This window comes from Humulus lupulus, chromosome 3 (assembly GCF_963169125.1).
Source record: "Humulus lupulus chromosome 3, drHumLupu1.1, whole genome shotgun sequence".
Taxonomy (NCBI): Eukaryota; Viridiplantae; Streptophyta; class Magnoliopsida; order Rosales; family Cannabaceae; genus Humulus; species Humulus lupulus.
Window position 1 is genome coordinate 70,452,201 of NC_084795.1, and position 20,310 is coordinate 70,472,510.

Here is a 20,310-nt window from a genome sequence, read left to right on the forward strand (position 1 = left end):
ATTCTATTTTATTTTAATTAATAAAATATGTTTAAAGATATAATATTTAAATGATGTAGAAAAATATATAGAGAAACTTGTGTATGGTACAATGCAAAACTTAAAATGTAAAATAGAAAAATATATTTTTGGAGAGGTAATAGAGCATCCATCTATTGCGAGTACTTTAAAAACTGTGTACGAATTGAGTAATTTAAATGTGTGTCTAGTATTACTACTCATGTTTATGTAATTTGACCTAGAAGAGTTTCAGAATAATTCAGGTTGACGGATCTTTCGGGTGCAATAATTACTGGATTACCCAACCCAACCACCGGCCGAGGGGTCACGTCAACATGGTGTTTCAAGAGATTAACTTTCCTTGATCAACCTGGGGCCTTGCCTGCATATGCATGCATACGACTTTAATTGCTAACGTACGTACATCGATCAATTATATTGGTCGATTAGTTTTTATACTTAATTTGTGTCTTTTCTCTTAAACTCATCATGTTTCTGCCAGTTATGATCGGCAGTAAGTAATTTGATATATATGCATACATACATATAGAGATTCATTCATAACTGTATATTGTCTGATTTGTTTCTATTAATATAAACAAGTGTTATATATCGAACGACATTTTTTTTCCCTTTCCCATAGCCAGCTAGATTAGCATCTTTGAATCGAATTAATGCGTACACAAAATTAGTCGATCAAAGTAAATATATATATATGTACACATACATATAATAAAGCAATATTTTTCATAAAGAAAAAAAAAAAAGCAACTTGTTTTTAAACTTAGAAAGGCTTCATCCACTCTCTCTTTATATATGTGAAGACATTAAAACCAAAGACTGCCTGAAAGAACCAAGTAAAGGGCAAAAAAAAAAAAAAAAAGAAGAAGAAGAAGAAGAAACATATATAACTGAAGAAAAAAACTTGTCAAAAGGACAATCTTTTTCTTAAAAGCCTTAAATATATGTAGTTGGACAATAACCTAGCTATAGTCTAACGAAGAAGTTGATGGACATATCATAATGAGGTCACTAATCACACCACTGAACCCGATTAATACTAATAATAATGAAACAAAAAATATTATTAGTTCAACAGCTAATTAAACTAATGGGTTCGATGTGGAGGGTCCATAATTGTTCATCACGCCGGACCACGACCCTAACCCATTGAGGTACCCAAATGAGTCTTTCCCAGCATTAGAACAACCCTGGTCTTGCCACTCAAGGGATAAGAGCTTAGGATTTGGCTTCACATCAATCCCATTTTGGTCTTCATGATTCCCTTCGTATGGTAACATTATCCTTTGACACGTGTCCATAAAAGTCCCAGTACTGGTCCCATCTAGGGACATCCCATATGGAGGACATAAGCCATTAAAATTGGGTTCGAGTACCATTCCACCACCATGATGATGATGATGATGATGATGATGATTATTATTATTATGTGTACCACCTAAGTTACCAAGTCCAATCCCAGCCATGCCCATATCTCCATTACTGGTGTTATTCCCCATAAAATCATAGTTCCCAGATGAGTTTCCCACTAGGGCTTCAAATTTGCTCTCCATGAAATCAATGGGCCTTGGGCTTTCAAAGAAGCTATTTGGGCCTGACCCATGAGATGCACTACTCCCCATGAGGTGACAATACTGAACTTGGTCCGGGAACGCCAGCTGAAGGTCGGTGGGCCCAACTGGATTCATATTGTTGTTGTTATTATTAGCTAAAACGACATCTGAATTGTTGTCGTTGGGCTTCTTGGAGGAGACTTTCTTGTTCTTACGACAACCGCCTCCGACGGGGATGTTGCGGAGGGTGCCACCTTTGGTCCAATACCTACGACAGGTCTTGCAGAAGTACCTGGGCTGAGAGAGGCTGTAGTTGTTGTAGTAGCAAAACTTGGTGTGGGTTGAGTCACATCTTGGGCACTTGAGGGCTTGGTCGTGTGGGGGTCTAAGCCTTCGTTCCATTAAGGGCCTTGAGCATGCGAGCATGTCGTTTGAGGGAGAAGAAGAGTCCATTCCTGACGAGTCCTCGTGAATGCTACCCTGTACAAAATGACATGCATATTGATGGATTTTTATGAGTCAAATATGTCGTTTCTAGCTATCTAATAATGTAGAACTAGAAGTAATAAACTATATATAGACACATTAATGGGCTCTTGCATGACCCCTCCATGTATCATTAATCAAATCGAAGTAATGTTATAGGAATTTGCTAACATGTTTAAATGGCGGCGATTCTTCTTGTTTGTGTCACGTACATAAAACAAAGTATGTGCATATATATAAGAGTAGTACTAACTAACTAGTACTATGCATAGTAGTCTAGTAGTACTTTGCTTCTAAAGCTTCTGACAACACCATGACCTCCAAATTACTAGTACGACCATGTTCATATATAAGTAGGGTTTTAAATTATTTAAATACAACAGGTAGTACGCCTAAGAAAATAGCTTTAGATTATCTTTCAAACTGTTATTTTTAGTAGTTGTAATCGAATTCCTTAATCAATGAGATTTCTAAGCAATAAATTAATAGAGCTTTCCATGCGTACAAATTTGAACTAAATTACATTGCTGTTAACTAAAAATTAAACTACGTATATCATCTAGCATTGTCCTAGGATACTTATTAATTAATGGCGCTCGAAAGAATTGTAGACCGACAATTAATAACTTTTTGCTTTTAATGTAGCTGCAGAATAATATATAATAACTCTAATACATATATATAGCATGTTTTTTAGCTGGTTTTGGAGATCTAAAATAAATTATTAACTTCAAACTTATTTAGGGTCATGGCATTATCATGAAGTGACATTATTTAGAATTTTAATTTAGTCATAGAAATACATTATGGGGATGATTAGTTGTCATGCTCATGGTGGTGTTATGAAAACTACTATATGCAATTCTATATATCTGTTAATAATGTATGCAAGCTGGCTTTAGATATAGTAGCATAATAAACATACCTGTAGCCAATCTGATGAATCCATGCAAACTTGGAGGGAAGAAGTAAAACTCATAAAACGACTAGAAATTCACAAAAGTATAGTAGTAGATATTACTAATTAATAGATCTATTAATTATAAGCTGGAGCAAAGCTCTTTCTTTTTCCTGTCTTACTAGCTACTTCATTTTCTGACCTCTAAAGTTTCACTAACTCTCTTGGGAGTAAAAAAACGAACAAGATATGACTGTACTAGTAAGTTAGGATTAGAGGGAGGGAGAGAGAGAGAAGGAAGAGGAATTCTGAGAGTAGTGAGAAGTTGATTAGTTTGGCCTATGGATTGGGATGGTGGGAACTATAAGAAAGGGAGAAAAAGGCAACAAATGGGCCCAAAATCCTATCCTAGTAGTGTCAGTGTCTGTGTCAATGTCACACCCAAAACAAACATATATAGCCTCAGTAGTTTGGTTGAATTGTTTATATACTATACAAATGTACACACACAACAATATTGTTGAGTGAGTGAGTGAGTGAGTGAGTGAGTAGTGTAGTGTAGTGTAGTAGGGATGGTGTGACTGTGAGTGAGTGACATGACAGAAGCTTGAGAATATTTGGGTCTTTTGATAAAGAAAGAATACCCAGAGAACACTCCAACTTGTGGGGTCTGCTTGTGTGGGACCCCATTTGCTCTCCTCCTACAAGCAAAGGATAGATTCTTCTTCTAATGATATCTTTATATAAGGGGCCTCTCTCGAAGCCAAAGTGGTGGGGTCTATACAAATTTATTTTACTTCTGTCAATTGCATTACCATTGTTTTTTTTTTTTTTTTTGAGTTTGCTGCTCCATAACATAGTTTTGTTTTTTGGCTCATGTAGATTGGAAGATTAGATCTGAAAACAATCATCACAATAGATTCTTCTAGATCAATTTTTTCCCCTTCTTTCTTTCTCTTTTGTACAATTTATATAACTTCTTCTATCAAGAAGAGATGCCCTATTACATATGATATAAATATCTATTTTAAATATGTGTGTCGGTGACAACAAAAGTAAAAGAAACCATAAACTGAAGTCCACATGTTTTGTGCTCTTTATTTTACAGTTTCACTGCTAAGAAAAGCAAATTATGGAATCTACAATCCATAACTTTCAATCTTCTTATCAAAGATGTGCAACTACAAATAACACTTTAATAGCTAAGTCACAAAGGGAACTAAGAGTCTTACCAACAAATGTAAAAAGAAAAAGTCATTTTATTAAGTATTTTCCTTTGTTAGGAAAATCTTGTCATTGGACCAATTATCAGTGTCCCAAATTACTAAAAGTGACTTAATAACTCATAGTCGGAAGAAGTAAAACCGTGTATATAAAGTCACTTTTGCTTGATGTAAATTTGATCTATTTTGTTTTGCTAACTTAACTTTAATATTTTGCAATTATGTTCATCTTCATAACTCAAACTTACTACAAGTTTTTCCACAGTTCTTCTATACACTTATGCCACAAATTAAATTCAATCGATCAAAACCCAATATATATAATTATAACATATAAACTAGCAACTAAATAATAGAATATTTAACCTTACACACCCTTTTCTTCGACCCAACAAAAAATATTTGCATAAGGGTGGGTTAGTGCCCTTTGTGAAAAGGGACGCTAGTTAGTATAAATATCGTTGTGGGGATGGTCAATGGCATGAGTAAACACATTAAAAAGAAGGTATATTTGCTTTATTTCACTTTAAGGCATGCTGCTATATCAATTTTCTATGGCACAAAAAGTGAGTTGAGAAGACTCACTGATCGCTATATAATCAATAGAGTATGTTTTCAAATAATATTAATCACATTTTGCTTAAAAAGAAAAAAAAACATAAAGTTCTTTATATTCGGGACACCTTCTCACTCTAATACAAATACTAAATTGAATGATTTTTAGATATTTACATAGGATATCACATGGAACAAAACTCAAAGGAGAAGAAATCTACATCCAAAACATTACATACATATAATAGTAATGATATGTGAAAACAAAATATGCACCAAAATATTATATATCACTCTTATCTTAAAAAAAAAGTGATTATTGGTTGAAAAAACTATCATGCCTGTCTAATGCTTTGATGCATATTTTATATATATATATATATATATATATATCATTATTAAATCATTAATCCAATGTTTAGATCTTGGATCTTGGATTTTGGATTTTGTCTCATTATTTGTTTGGATTTTGTGTTTTGAAAAATTACTTTTATACCATGTGTATTGTAAAATGGTTCAAATAAACCTCTAAACTTAATTTTGATTACAAAAAAAAAATGAATATGACAACACAGTTGTTAAGTATAGAATGGTTGTGTTTTTGTTCTGAGTTGTTAGTTTGGTGAATTATTTGTAATTTTAGTTCAAAACATTTGACCAAAATTGAGTTTAGGGGTTTACTTAAAGTATGTTACAAAATACAAGGTCCTAAAAATAATTTGTCAAAACACAAGATCCAAAAACATGTAATGGAACAAAACACATTGTTCAAAAATGTATAAACTTAGAAATGTATTACGAAGAATTTCATTTTCTCATATGTGGATTCAAACGAAAAATTGAAAACTTTTTATTTAGAAAAAAATAAAACCTAAATGTAGTATAGTTTTATATAATTTAGAACAACTATAAATATATTCAAAAAGAAAAAAATATTAAAGCAAAGTCTCTTATAAAATTTTAAGAATTTTTTTTTCCTTTAATATTTTTTCTCTATTCTTTTCCCTCGTAATTTTTTTCCAAACAAAGCTTGATTCACCTACTAATTCAAACCAAGTAAAATCAAATTAGCAATGTGCTTAATTGTTTGGCTTATTATCCTTTCTTACTATTCTTTTAAATCTCACTTTTTTACGTATATTGACCAAATTTAACTTAAATTATTGTTTTTGAAACTTCACAGTGATATTGTCAAGATAAGCATATTTCAAGTAAATTGACATTGTTTAAACAGAATAGCAATATTATGTAGGGATACTCAACTTGTATATACACAAACATTCAATACAATGATGTATTATTTATTTTCATCAAACGATTTGAAATGATGTAAATATTATTTATAATAAACAAATCAATAGTTTTTTTTATTTTGGTGTTAATGTTGCAGAGCAAATAATCCTATCATTAATCTACACGAGCAATGTCATATGGGATTAAAACAACTTTCACTTAGCTGCCATTAAAAAATATTTATTACTTATTTGAAGGAATGTATAATGTATAAGAGTACACTCACTACAAAAATATACAAAATGATGTGATTAATTTTAAATTAATTACATAATTCAATATAGAGTATAAGCCTATAAGGAGGCACAAATATTATATACAAATTTTACATAAAGATGTGTAATAAATTTTAACTAATAATATTTTTAGGTAGAATCTTACATTATATTTTAAAATATACAATTAAAATTAATTACACATCATTTTATGTAATTTTGAGTATTTTTATGGTTACTTTTTAATAATCTCACATAAAAATAATAAGTGATTAAAAATTAACAACACATTATTGTATGTGATTTGTAAGTGTCCAAGCATTTCTCAATATTTAATTTAATTGTTGATTAAAGTTGTACAAATGAGAAGTTTTTTAAGGCATAAAGTCCTCCACACCTCTAGGAGATGCCGATCATCCTCAAATTTCTACAGGGTGGGTCTTACTTCAGAGTTTATGCATTGGCTGCTTCATAAAGACATCACACGAGAAACACAACTTGAAATAAAGACAAATAAAAACAATATAAAATGAGAGATGATGTCTCATGATCATATGTAACCCGAATAAATTGGGAATAATAATTACTTACCTTTTCTTTTCTTATCATATCATATTGTATTATTGTTCTTTTTGTCACATTCACTCATTCATGCATTAGTAAATACTATACCTTTTGTAATTTGTTAGCACAAAGAGAATCAAAATCCTCAATATTTTGGTCATAACTTTCACCAAAATATTTATTTAATAATGATTTCAAATGATGTGTCAATTAATTACAACAGCTGTGGACAAGGGATCTTATTCATCCAAAGGAATTGATCACTTTGACATGAAGAATATTTATGCGACTTTCTTTTCGAAAATTTTGCCATGGATTTGAATTCAATAAAAAGCACCAGGAAATTGAAGTTACCAGAGCGCCAACCGCAGTGGGCCAGACGACATTGTAAATCGAAGACCTACATCCCTTTGAAATTTAAAGTTCAAACACCTATATGCAAGTGTCAACAGAAAACAAAACAACAGATTCTATAAGTTACCTCAAAGCAATTATCTCATTCCATTTTACATTAGAATAATAATAAAAGAAAAAGGAAAAAAGATGTGTGAGGATAATGCAAGCGGGTAAAAGGCCATTCAAAATGGCTTGGCTCAACCATTTGATTGTTTGAAAAATTAGATTATTATTTGACACAGGCTATGTTGAATTTCTTCTACTATTGATCTCAGCAGCTAAACTTTTTCCAATCTCGGTCTGGAATTTTCCTGGTACACACAAAAATTAAAAAAAATTATAACTCTTTCCAATCAGCATTCAAAATACGAAATAAATAAACTTCAGTTTCTACCTGCTGTTGAAAGAAAAAACTCATCCAGCACCTTCCCATGTTCTGTAATGTCATTATTATGATATCAATGAGTAAAGACTAGTTTTGTCACGTGCATTCATAATAGAGATTAACAAATAAAAATACCTTCTTCATATTCCAAAGCTTGGAGGATCATTTCTACCTGGACGAACACCATGATGGAGAGTCTTAATTAGAAAGGGATGCCCTAGGATATAGTGTAAACGGACCAAGTACATGTATCTGTTTGTGTAGGGGGAATGAGTTACTAATGAATGGCTAACCAGAGGGAATGTTTCAGATAGTATGAACCCTGAATGAGTTACTTGATGCGGCATACAATGATTGATTTAATTTAATATCAGGTTACACATCTTCTAGTTTAAATGTAGAACGCAATATTAGGTGCTGTTTGGTAACCATTAAAAAAATAGTTTTTTATTTATTTAATTAAAAATTTGACAATTAAACATAAAATAGCATTTGGTAACTCTATTTTTATTTTTTATTTTTTAAAATTTTAAACAAAATTTATTAAATCTTGAAAATAGAAATTTTTCACTTTCAAAATTTTTTTAAATAGTTTTCATTTTTTTCTTCTCTTCTTCACATTAACATATCACATTGTTAAACAAAAAATAAAAATAAAAGTTATCAAACACGTTTATTATTTTTTGTTTTTAAAAACAAAAACAAAAATAGTTACCAAACATATTTTTATTTTTTAAAAATAAAAAAACAAAAATAACATAATATTTCTATTTTTGTGTTTAAAAACAAAAATTTTACCAAACAGACCCAAATTGTACATATCACTGTTTGCTACATCAATTGGTGTTGAACAGCACCATAGCAACATTCACCATAATAGATTGGGAATAAAATGATTTATAAATTAGAAATTCCTTTTTCCCGAAAACATCAGAAAATATAACAATATTCGATTATTTCTGCTCATTAATAAAAATTAAAACATGTAAAGAAAGGTAACCAAACTGATAGACAGCACTAGCTAATTTGGTTTAATCCTCCTCTAATAAAATATTAAAGGAAACGTTATTATTTATTAACAAGAGATTCATGAGAAAAAGTAGCATATAAAAGGTTCATATTCAAGAGAATCTTGTGCAGTGACAAAGCATACATAATATATTTAAACTCTTAACAAATTTTATGCAAGAATTATACTCTTTAGCTTTTGTTTGATATGCTGTATTGTTTTTATTTTTTATTTTTATATGATAACATGTTTGGCTTTGAGCTTCATTAAGATATTGTATTAACTATTTGTATTGCATTAAATGTTTTTTACAAAATAAAATTAACAATTTCAAATTATATAAAACTTAAAAGTCATGAGGAAAAAAAAATGATAAAGAGAAGAACGGATGAGAAAAATGTGAAAAAATTATGAGAGAAAGATAAAGTGATAATAGAGAAATTTAGAAAGAGAAAGTAAGGATGGAGAAAATTAAAATAATATAATACAATGTGAGAAATAAAATTATACAATACGATATAATAAGAGCTTTTTTTTTGGTATTATATAATACAATCTTTATTTTATAAAAATTAGACATTATATTGTATAAACTCTTGAATCAATGTAAGAATGTGTGCTTACCAGGAAAAAAAATATATATATATATACATATAGGGTATCACTATAATCACATAAATATTTTTAGTATTTACGTAATATAGATAAGTTGTAACTCTAACTTTATTATAATGTAGTTACTACCAGACCTCCTACAAATTTTTCAGAAAATTCCGAATAATTTCAGCTGCCAAAATCAAAATTCAAACAACTTTTGCACGCGTGTTTGTTTCAACATTTATATGCGCATTTTTCAGAAAATTCCGAATAATTTTAGCTGCCAAAATCAAAATTCAAACAGCGTGTTTGTTTCAACATTTATATGCGCTTGCAATAAACTATTTAAATCTTGATTTTGACATATTAAACTGAAAATTTATGAGATCTCTGTAACTACATTATAAAAAATAGAGTTACAACTTATCCATATACCGAAAATACTAAAAATACCCAGTGATTAAAAACAATTACTACCAAAAAATTTCCATATATAAATATATATTTTTTATAAAATTACATATTTCATTTAAAATGTCAAGAGATACATACCTTGTCAAAATCTTTGACAAGATTAGCCTCGGTGGAAGAATTATATTCATACTCTTCCCATAATTCTTTAATCTCTTCAGCTGCAGTCAACACAAACTAAACATTTAATTCAATTTATAGAATCAATCGTTACATAACTAATAAAATTCATTACAATCAACTCATACCCCTCAAATCTCCATCAAGAATTTTACACATTTCATTTAAAGCTGCCTGCTCCATCCTCCTTTTTTCTTCTTTAGGCACGCCATCAGATGGTGTTATATCTCCGACAATAGCTATTAAGTCCAAATCCACTTCAAACATTAAATAAAAATACTACAGTAGATGCATGGACACATAAAATATAGGAGGATTATGAGGCACAATTTTATAAGAACCAACAAACTTTTTCTTCTTTTATTCATTCTTTTTTTTTTGTTTGGTTAACCATGGGTGTCCGGGCTTTGCCCGACTAATCCCATGGGATCTAGCAGTTTTCGATTGGGAGACCTCCCAGTGGCCAAGATTTTTGATGTTAGGGGGAATCGAACCTAGGACCGTGTGCCTACCCACACATCCCAGTGCTCACCCTTACTGCTAGGCCAAACCCTTGGGGTTACCAGCAATTTTCTCTGGGTAAAAATCATCCCACTTTTGAAGTGGTGTATACCAAATAAGTGATATATGTCAGATAAACTTCAGCAGTTTAGACTTACAATGTCAGTCTCACACAGATCAATTTGTTATACGTTCTCTACCTACCATCGGATCACAACCAACATTGCATCAGACAAAAATTGTTGTTTGCATTAGTAGCTTGATATGATTCTAATAATGTACAATGAGAAGACTGCCCTTTAAGCATCAAGTGGAAACAGAATCAACCACCTCGGACCTCACAATATAACCTTTATTTTCTCCAGAAAATCTTGCATGTCTAAATCTTGCTTTCAGTAAATTAAGGGAGTCTTTTAGCAGTCCTCGTTGATACTCAGATCGTAATCCAAATCTTAAAAGCATAGGCTTACTGTATTACATTCCATTAAATCTACAAAAGTCAAACACATGTTGGGACCCACGAAGAGCATAAAGTACAAGGAAATAAATTGTACCTTCAGCAATATCATGCACAATTGCTATCTTTATACACCTGTTAAACAAAGTACACAAAAAGAAGAAATGAATGAATAGAAACAAAACTAACACTAGTTGAAAATGTAATTCTTAATATCTAAAATGTGAAAACAGTTACGAGCATTATAAATTAGACGGTAGGTAAAGCATGACAACCTCCAAAAAATCATATGCTTCTCAAAGCTTAATGATAGATTGATTAAGTAAAATCACTGCTTTTAGTGAAAACAAATAGTCATAGACTAAAAGAAGAAAATATTTCATCATGTGGGTATGAGAAAATTCCCACCTTTCTCTGTTTACACCAGGAAGGTCACGAACAATCAAAGCCATCAAAGCCATCCGGTACATATGATCGGAAATTGACTCGGGATTCTGTATTCCATGGTTGATCCATCCCTTTCTCTTTGTGGCCTTTAAGATATAAAGACATGAATACTAAAACCATTTTCTCCTTCTCATAAATAACAAAGTAGATTCTTCAAATTGACAATTTCTTTTCTTCCCACAAGTATATATATTCACCAGCTTCTTACTAAAGCTTCCACATTTGTAGTATGTAAAAATACTGAAAACAATTCAAACAAGTGGTCTACATTCTTTAACTATCTAAAGCTTAAAATTTTCAGAAACAACAAAAACCCAAAATTAATTTCGTATATACAGTTACACATGCAATCAAAATTTCAAATTCAAGTGGAAAAAAGGAAATCTAACCCGATCAATTCAATAAAGTCATAGAGATGTTACTTATTTTGGGTTCTAATTATTTTGCATGGTTTTCTTTCTCGATAACTAAACACATGTAATTAGGGGTAAATTTTTTAATACTACCTTGAGGCGATGACACAATGTGAGAAAATCAATGACGGAGGAAGTCGACGACGAACCCGATGAGCCAATCGAGGCTTCGGAGTCCTCCAAGCTGGTCGCTGGCATGGACTGGAATCCATCCGAACTGGGTTTCTGACAACGAACAGATACCAGCCTTGGAGTAGGAGCTTCAGTAGATAAACAGGTTCTGAAAAAGTTCCGATAGGAGAAAGGAAAAGGAGAACGAGTACGAAGACATCGACTCAACTGAGCCGCAGCACAATGACTCGGTGAATTAACCGCCATTTTTACAGCACCACCAAACACCAACGGCAATATTTTTCTCCAAAAGCGAATTTGCTTTATTGTTTCATTGTGTAGTCAACCCGGTTAGGTATTTGATTCATATTTCTCCAATCCGGTTCGCTTGGGTTCCTATAAACGACGGTAAGGCTTGTCGTTTGGGATTTTTTTCCTTTTTAACTTTTTTTTAAATGTCCTTTTTAAAATTTTTAAAAATACGCAATTTTGATAAAAAGGAGTGTTTGATGGGAAGTTTTTTCTTTTACCTCCAGAATTTATAGGGCATTTCATTCAAATAAATTTATCAAATATTCCATATTATCATGCACCTAATTTTTCACAAACCTAGATCTGCCTATCAATCAATTTAAATAAATAAAATGTAACCATTGATAATTTGTCCAATATACTTATGACAGAAACATTATCAATCTATATATATTAAGCAATACTCTCTGTTCACAGTCATTTTATGGGTGATTTGGCAAAATGACTTATTTTTTAAAGTTATTTTGTGCTTTAGTTTTGTTTTAATAATTCTTTCCAAAATAACATCTCATAATTTAAACAGTTCGTCGAAAATTTAGACATGTGGTCGAAAAATTCAAATAGTTGGTCAAAAATTTTAGACAGCTAGTCGAAAAATTTAGACAACTAGTTGAATTTTAGACAGATGTCATTTTGCAAAAAATTATCAAAAGTAGGTCAGAGTGCAAAATCACTTGAAAAAATAACCAATTTTCACCAATTTCTCTAGGGATATTTGCGGTGAAAGTACTTAAATTATTGTATTTGTAGCACTTAAGTATCAAAATTACTCTTTTGGCCAGCTAAAGTACATTTCGTCCATATTTTGGTACAGTTTAGTACAACTGTCTGTTTCATTGTTAATGTTGGGTTTTATGCCCTTATAAAACCATGTCGGACATGTAACACGATTTCATATTGTCCATAAAAGTAGTAGAAATCATTTAGTTTGACAACCGTATTGCTTGCTTGTTTTATTACATGATTATTGAAATAATACAAACATTTATAAAATCCCGAACATGTGGATAGTTACAATTATAGCGACTAGGTCACAGTGGATTATAGTTGTAATTATATGTTCAAAAGAACGAGTCCTAAGATTAGATCAGTGCATTTTATTTTCATTGATTAGGCAATCTACGATATGATCTACTTACACATTCGGGGTGTGGTGTCTTGTCCAATGCATTGACCAAGTAGGTAAGATCAGATGTATTTTGTTACATCAGACTAGGAATGATATTGATTATTGATTGATAATAAAGTATCGTTGTTATCGAATCTAATCAATGTCATAACGTTGACCATAGGTTAAGTCGATCTTAATTCTGAGTGATAATATTCTGCTAATTATATTATTTAAATCTTTTGACTTATTCGTTACCAGCTTACCCTACGGTCTAGCCCATACTTACATTTTGGAGATTTAGTAGTGTAATTGAGTGTGAGTATTATTCATAGATATGAAATCTATAACTTCTGTATGAGAAGTGAAAATGTGATTTCCTTAATTGCTTTGTTCAAAAGGTTAAATGATTGTGATCTCATTTCTATGATTAAGTTCACGGAAATATCATTTATAAGGAACTTAGTGGGAGTTAAGGATGAAAAACTGATGGGGGGTAAAATGGTAATTTGCATCCAGCTCGTTAGTAAGTCATCGACAGAGGATTGACTGACGGTAATGGTTATAACAATGGATAATGTATTTATGGTTTTAAAAATGCGCTCTAAGAATTCAAGAGTTCAATTCCGAGTCTATAGTGGAGTCACGAGGAATTAATAAGGTAGTGAAATTATTCGTAAATAAATTCACGGTAACTTATTGGAGCTTGATTTCATGGATCCATGGTCCCCGCATCACCTTTGAGTAAATCATCTAAAATGTCACAATTAATTGATTTAATTATCAAGTAGGATTTTTAAAGTTGACTAGGTCAATTTTGGAAAATTTACAGAGATATGAGATTTAGAGAATAAAAGTGAATCTTTGGGTAAATTTATTAATATTGATAAATTTGTGTCAACATAAATAGATAATATTAAATCAAGTTTCAAATTATAATTAGTAAATTTGAGTAAGGATTTAATTAATTAATTAAAAAAAATAAAATGTTTTGAATTTATGCCCAATTGGGATTTAAATTCAAAACAAAGATATTGGGCCCAAGTCCATTTGTGGGAGCCCAAAGCTTTTATCTTTTTGTTTATTATTTTAATTAATTTAAATTTAAATAAAGCCCTTTAAGTTGCATATATAAGGAATATGATATCTAGGGTTTTCACGAGGAAGTCAGTCTCAGTTGATTCATTGGGTAAGTGAAGACCTAGACACTCTAATCATTTCTTAGCCACTTTCTCTTCTTCTCTTCTAGATCTCTATCTCATGTGTTGAGTGTTGGATTACTTATACAGGATCTTTATTTATTTTCATGTATATCTAATATTAAACAATTAATACGAGATAGCCTAAAACATGTTTCTAAAATTGAATTCAAAGAGAAACAAAGAATAGAATACTTACAGTATACACAGTAGAATGAAACAGTCATTCCTTCAGTTTCTCTAACTCTTGCATCCTCTCTGTCGCAGAGTATTATCAAGAAACTGAACCGATCTTCTATTTCCTTCACAATCTTCCAATGTATCTTTAGAATCACTTAGACTAGTGTGGGCAATTCTCAACACATGAGATAGATACAGAGAGAAGAAGAGAAATTAATCAAGAGGCTTAAAAAAGGACTTGTGTTTAGAGAGAATCTAAAACTATCAGAAAACAAGTGATTAAACTTATCTGTCGTTTCAGAAATCTGAACTTGTGACTTCTCTCTAAGCACTCCTTTTATAGACTCAATTAAGCCATTTAATTTAATTAAAAAATCAATAAAATAATAGCAATTTTGAAGCCCTAGGTCGAAATTATTATGGGTTTTAGGCCCGTGAAATTTTCCATTTGATTATAAGCCCATTGGACTTAAAATCAAGGCCTGTATTATTTTCTATTGATTTAATTAATTAAATAATTATTTAAATTTTCTATCAAATTAATTATTTATAATTTGAACCTTGATTTAAACTTATTTATTAATTTAGATACAAATTTATCTTAATTAATAAATCTGCCATAATTTATCTTTTCTTCTCAAAATTACACAACTCTGTGAAACTATCCAAAATTGACCCAGTCAACTTTGATAATTCTAATTGATGATTAAATCAATTAATTGAGACTATCTAGATGATTTTATCCAAGGTACGATGGGGACCATGAGCCTATAAAATCAAGCTCCAATAAGTTATCATAAATCTAACAAATAAATTTACTAACTTATTAATTCCTCGTGACTCCACTATAGACTCGGAATTGCACTCTTGAATTCATAGAACGCTCTATAACAAATATAGATACGCTATTAATTATCTATTGTTACAACCATAATTGTCACTCAATCCTCTATAGACGGTCTACAATGAGATAAGACTAAAATATCGTTTTACCCCTCATTGTATTTTATCCTTAAAATACTTAGTTCCTTGTAAATGATATTTCAGTAAACTAATTTAATTACTGAAATGAGATCTCTATCATTTAACACCTTGAACTAAACTAAAAGGAAACCATCGTTTCACTTCTTCATCAGAAGCTATAGATGTTCATATCTATGATTAACACTCCCACTCAATTATACTACCAAGCTCCCAAGATGTAAGTATGGGCTAGTCTGTAGGGTAAGCTGGTAACGAACAAGTCAAAGAACTCAAATAATACAATCAATTAGAATACTAACCACTCATTATTGAGATTGAATTGACCTATGGTCAACTATATGATATGACTAGAATAGATAATAACAGTATGTTTACTTATCTTATCAACTGTCAATATCGGTCCAGTCCAATGTAACAAATACATCCGATCTTATCTACTTTGCTAATGTTCTAGAAAGAACATAACACTGTAATGTGTAAGTAGATCATATCATAGATTGGCAAGTCAGTGTAAATCATGTGCATTGACTAATCTTAGGACTAACTTATTTTGAACATATAATCATATTTATATTCCACTGTGATTACGTCACTATAAATAAGATTAGCTATATGCTCGGGATTTAATAGAAGTTTATATTAAACAAATAATCATGAAAATAAAACATGTGAGCAAAGTGATTGACCAAGTCAAAAAATGATTTCTATTCTTTTATTGATAATAAAATGAGATTACAAAGAATTTGGGTTTTAATTAGGGCATAAAACCCCAACATTGAGAACCAGCCCACACTAGTTCTAGGTTGATCAAAGGTTTGGTGAGGAAGACTGTGTTGCTGATCTAGTTCAATCTCTTAATAATACTCTGCTACAGAAAGGAATCAAGGGTTGGAGAGATTGAAGGAATGAGTTGTTCCAGTTCCGATGCGTATTTGTAAGTTTCTACATCTTTGTGTTTATGTTAATTTACGAATATGATGTTCATATGTGTAACGTCCCAAAATTACCTAATAAGGCTTAGGGCTTTGATTAGGGGGTCGGGATGGAAATTTGTGGAAATATGTGTTTAATTGTTATATTAGTTGTAAATATGTGAATTACGTGATAATATATTAAATGCGCATATTTAGGGATATTAAATATGCATGTGGACCGCTTCTTATTAGAAGGGTGACTTTGGTAATTTAGCACGTTGCAGGCATAAATGTGTATCTGTGTGCATATATGTGATATATGTGAGAGACCACATTATTATGTGATTTTATTTGAATTATTCGGCACGAGGCGATCCTAGGGAGCAAGTTAGCGGGAAAGTCACAACGGGACCTGATACCCGACTTGGGGCAAGTCAAGGGGTATTTTGGGTAATAGACATTTAATTGGGTTTTGGGTTATGAAAATAAATAATTGGAGATATATTTGAAGTTAGAAATTCTAGGAGGGAATGTTGGGGAAATTTACCATTTTTCCATTGGGGACGGTTTTGGTACCCCGAGTCTTATGACTAACTTAACTTAAGTTAGGTAAGACAAAAGGTAGGAAACACTTAGAAGCTCTGTCTGAAATCAACTCTCCATCTCCAATCACTCTCTTCATTTTCTCTCAAGAAACTCTTTCAAGCTAACCATTGAACCAAGGGATTTTTGGGCTAGGTTCACAAGAATTGAGCTCTAGACTTGGAGATTAGCTCAGTATTAGCTTGTGGATTCAAACAGAGAATGAGGTAAGCTTTGAATTATGATTTTGGCCATTAAATTTTGAGTTTTCATGGCTGGTTTTAAGTGTTCTTGAGCTCTTAAAGTTCAAAGTTTTAATTGGTGGTTTAGTGAGTTTTGGGACTAGTTTTCTGTTGGGTTTTGTTGCTGGGAGCATGTTTGAGCTGTTGTGTTGTTGGGATGATTTTGGGTTAAATTGGATGAGATTTGGCTACTGAAATGGAGGTTTTTTCCGGGTTCGAAGGGGTCGGTGATGCGTGTTGTATGTCGTATCAAATTTAAATATATATTTTTTATTCACTTACACCAGCTACTTCAGTATAGCAGTAAATAAGGGTCGAACCCACGAGGACTATGATCAAATTATTATTCAAAATAATACTAGACTGAAATTAAAAAGGGGTTTTAGTTTTAATAGCTAAAAACATAAAATGAAATAAATATCAACGATTGAATAACTAAGGATATAACAATATTAAAGAAATAGTCAATAATTATTCTCCACCTTCAACAATCAATCCATCAACAATGATGAATAATATTCCATATTCCCAATTAAACTATTAACCCCTCAGATAACACTTAAGCAGTCAATTATCCCAGTTTCCCTAATATAATTAATTAAAGCTAAGCGCTCTTAATTAACCCTTTTTACCCAGCAATTAACCCATTAAGCATGCAATATATTTAACCTAGTAAAAGCATTACACTTTGTGGAAATAAGTTATTCTAGGCAACAAATTCATTAAGCATGTAATTCATTTAACCTAGGTTCTATTTCTCATCACAATTAAAATACCCATCACAATACCTTAATTGCAATTTATCACTTTACTTAGAATCCTAAACTATTAGGTGAATAGAAATCCTAAGATGATAGTAGAACAATGCAAAACCTTAATTAGTGGCCATCTAAACAAGATTTTACAAGATCCATGACATTCAAATAGAAAAATAGAAGCAATTTAATATAAGGGAATAAAAGGAATAAAATTCATCAATGCATTCAAGATCTCATATCTAGAGTTTTGAAATAACCCTTAACTATAAAGAAAACTACTCCATAATCATATTCATAAACATAAATATTTAATGAAAATAAAAGAGATTTGAGAAGAAAGAAAAACTAGATTGAAGAATATAGATGATAATGTTTTTCCTCCTCCTCTGCTGCTCTAGCCTCTAAAAATCGCAATCCAAAGTTATAATAAAAGTTAACCCTAATCCCTTTTATAGCCCATGAAAAATTACATTTAAAATTTGAATTTTAAGGAAAAATTTGTCGCATGACCGCGATCACTAGAAAAACGTATTTTCCAGAAAATCAAGCTCTGGCTGCGGCCTAGGACATTTTTGGCCACGGCCACTACGTTCTGTCCCCCAGGCTGCGGCCTAGAATAAGGCTGGCCGCGGCCGTAGCAAGTTTTCCCGTTTTTCGGTTTTCTTCTGCTACAGTGACCAAAAGTGTTTTAAGCATAACTTCCTCGATATAACTATGAAATTGGACGATTCAAAAAGATATAGAAAGCTAAAAAAAATATCTAAAACTTGTATTTCTAGGTATATTTCCAAAAGAGTATTGGAAAATTATCAAAATCAAGTGTGAAGTTTCAGACTTGTAATTCCGAGCTTAACCATTGCTTGTAAAACATCACAGACTCATTCATTTTCACCCAAATGTCTTGAAAATCCTAAAAACACAAAATATACTAATTAAAAATATATAAATAAATAATCAAGTGCATAATAATAGAAGAATAATGAATTAAAAATAGACAAATTCAGTTGTTATCAGTCGGCCGCAACTCTGTTCTTGGTATTCCGCGACCCTCTAGAACAGATGGGAGCTTGGGAATGAGGGTGGGCCGCGGCGCATCTCTGCTGGTTGGGGAGGCTGGGCCTCTGGTTGGAGGTGGGCTGCGGCATAGGGGCATAGGGTCGCAACTCTTAAGGGATTTTTGGACCCCTAGAAGGTTTTGAGGGCGGGAACTCAACCTTAGGGGCTCGGGATTGTTTCCACTACCTGGTTTGGTGGAACCTGAGGTCCCGGAGGCTAGGACTTGGTCCGGAAGCCTTTGATCGCTCGATATTAATAGAATCCTATTTTATGGTTGTGACTTAGGTTATCACTAAGGGCTCAGAGTTAGGATCGTGCTCGAGGGTTGTTCTTATTTACGCTTGCTTGGACCTAAGGTAAGAAAACTGTACCAAGAACATGTTGTATGTGATTAGGGCTTGGCCCGTTTGTTATATATTAATATGATTAGGGTTTGGGCCCCAGGATTGGTTATGATAGGATATTTTTCTAAATGCTTGTTGATAAATGCTTAAGTGCTTATATTTGTTACATGAGTTCTATGGTTAGGGCATGTGGCTCCGTCATGTGAATATGTTTAGTATTATAGAAATGGTTATCCAATGGGATTATATGATTAGCATGAATATGTGCTTAATTTTTTGGGATGTGCCTATCCACATCTGTTTCCTATAAGTAAGATATGTAATCCTGGATCAGGGCTTGACTTATGAGTCAAGGACGGCAATAGCGCACCGTGCGCTAGTCAAGAGGCATTGGCCTGAACCAGCAACGTACTAATACGTTGATCAACTCTAAGGTTGAAGGTGAACCACGAGGGTTGGGCTAGCTCTATGGCTAGTGAGACAAGCTAAGGGCGAGGCCTCAGGTGACTCTATGGTCACATAGCTAGGGCATAGGTCCGAGAGTTAGCTTAAAACCCAACTGAATAGGGCAATGGCCCCAGGGTGATCCAATGATCATGCGATTGAACTTAAATAACATTGGTTATGAATTAATGTTGTTGATTATTTTTGGATGGTTATTTTGAAGTTATATTCTATGTTATTGCATGCTCTGTTTTCTTGCTGAGTCTCGGCTCACGGGTGCTTTGTGGTGCAGGTAAGGGAAAGGGAAAGTTTGACCAGCCATGAGTTGGAGAGCTTCGGTGGTAGCGTGTACATATGCGGCTGCTCGACTATCATGGCTAGGGTTATCTCGAGGAACTAGGGTTATAGCCCTGTTTTGCTGTTTAGGTCGGCTAATGTAACTTTTGATATGTATTTACCCTTTTTAACAGTT

At 32.1% G+C, this 20,310-nt stretch overlaps 2 protein-coding genes across 3 annotated transcripts; both read right to left on the reverse strand.

Moving 5' to 3' along the window:
- Positions 1-889: 889 nt before the first annotated feature.
- LOC133822811 (dof zinc finger protein DOF5.6) lies at positions 890-3,491 on the reverse strand. Its single transcript, XM_062255253.1, has 2 exons — positions 2,986-3,491; positions 890-2,054 (listed from the first exon to the last, which is right to left on the reverse strand). Exons 1-2 carry the CDS (start codon positions 3,037-3,039, stop codon positions 1,104-1,106), a joined length of 1,005 nt encoding a protein of 334 aa, XP_062111237.1. The 5' UTR covers positions 3,040-3,491; the 3' UTR covers positions 890-1,103.
- Positions 3,492-7,259: 3,768 nt separating this feature from the next.
- Positions 7,260-12,065, reverse strand: LOC133822812 (uncharacterized). Of its 2 annotated transcripts, XM_062255254.1 has the most exons (8): positions 11,698-12,063; positions 11,153-11,277; positions 10,842-10,879; positions 9,915-10,025; positions 9,748-9,827; positions 7,725-7,761; positions 7,599-7,640; positions 7,260-7,515 (listed from the first exon to the last, which is right to left on the reverse strand). In XM_062255254.1, the coding sequence occupies exons 1-8, from the start codon at positions 11,980-11,982 to the stop codon at positions 7,448-7,450; spliced, it is 786 nt and encodes a 261-aa protein (XP_062111238.1). In that variant the 5' UTR covers positions 11,983-12,063; the 3' UTR covers positions 7,260-7,447. The 2 variants fall into 2 exon arrangements, 1 of the variants encoding a protein (XP_062111238.1); XR_009888040.1 differs by lacking the exon at positions 7,260-7,515 and having other exon boundaries at positions 7,600-7,640; positions 7,725-7,841; positions 11,698-12,065.
- Between the last annotated feature and the right edge of the window lie 8,245 nt (positions 12,066-20,310).

Coding starts and splice junctions, on each gene's coding strand:
- LOC133822811 (XM_062255253.1), bottom strand. CDS start 3,039: ATGAGTTTTACTTCTTCCCTCCAAGTTTGCATGGATTCATCAGATTGG. Junction 2,055..2,985: donor ATTCATCAGATTGGCTACAG/GTATGTTTATTA, acceptor CATTTTGTACAG/GGTAGCATTCACGAGGACTC.
- LOC133822812 (XM_062255254.1), bottom strand. CDS start 11,982: ATGGCGGTTAATTCACCGAGTCATTGTGCTGCGGCTCAGTTGAGTCGA. Junction 10,026..10,841: donor TGTGCATGATATTGCTGAAG/GTACAATTTATT, acceptor TGGACTTAATAG/CTATTGTCGGAGATATAACA. Junction 7,516..7,598: donor GTTTTTTCTTTCAACAGCAG/GTAGAAACTGAA, acceptor TGTGTGTACCAG/GAAAATTCCAGACCGAGATT.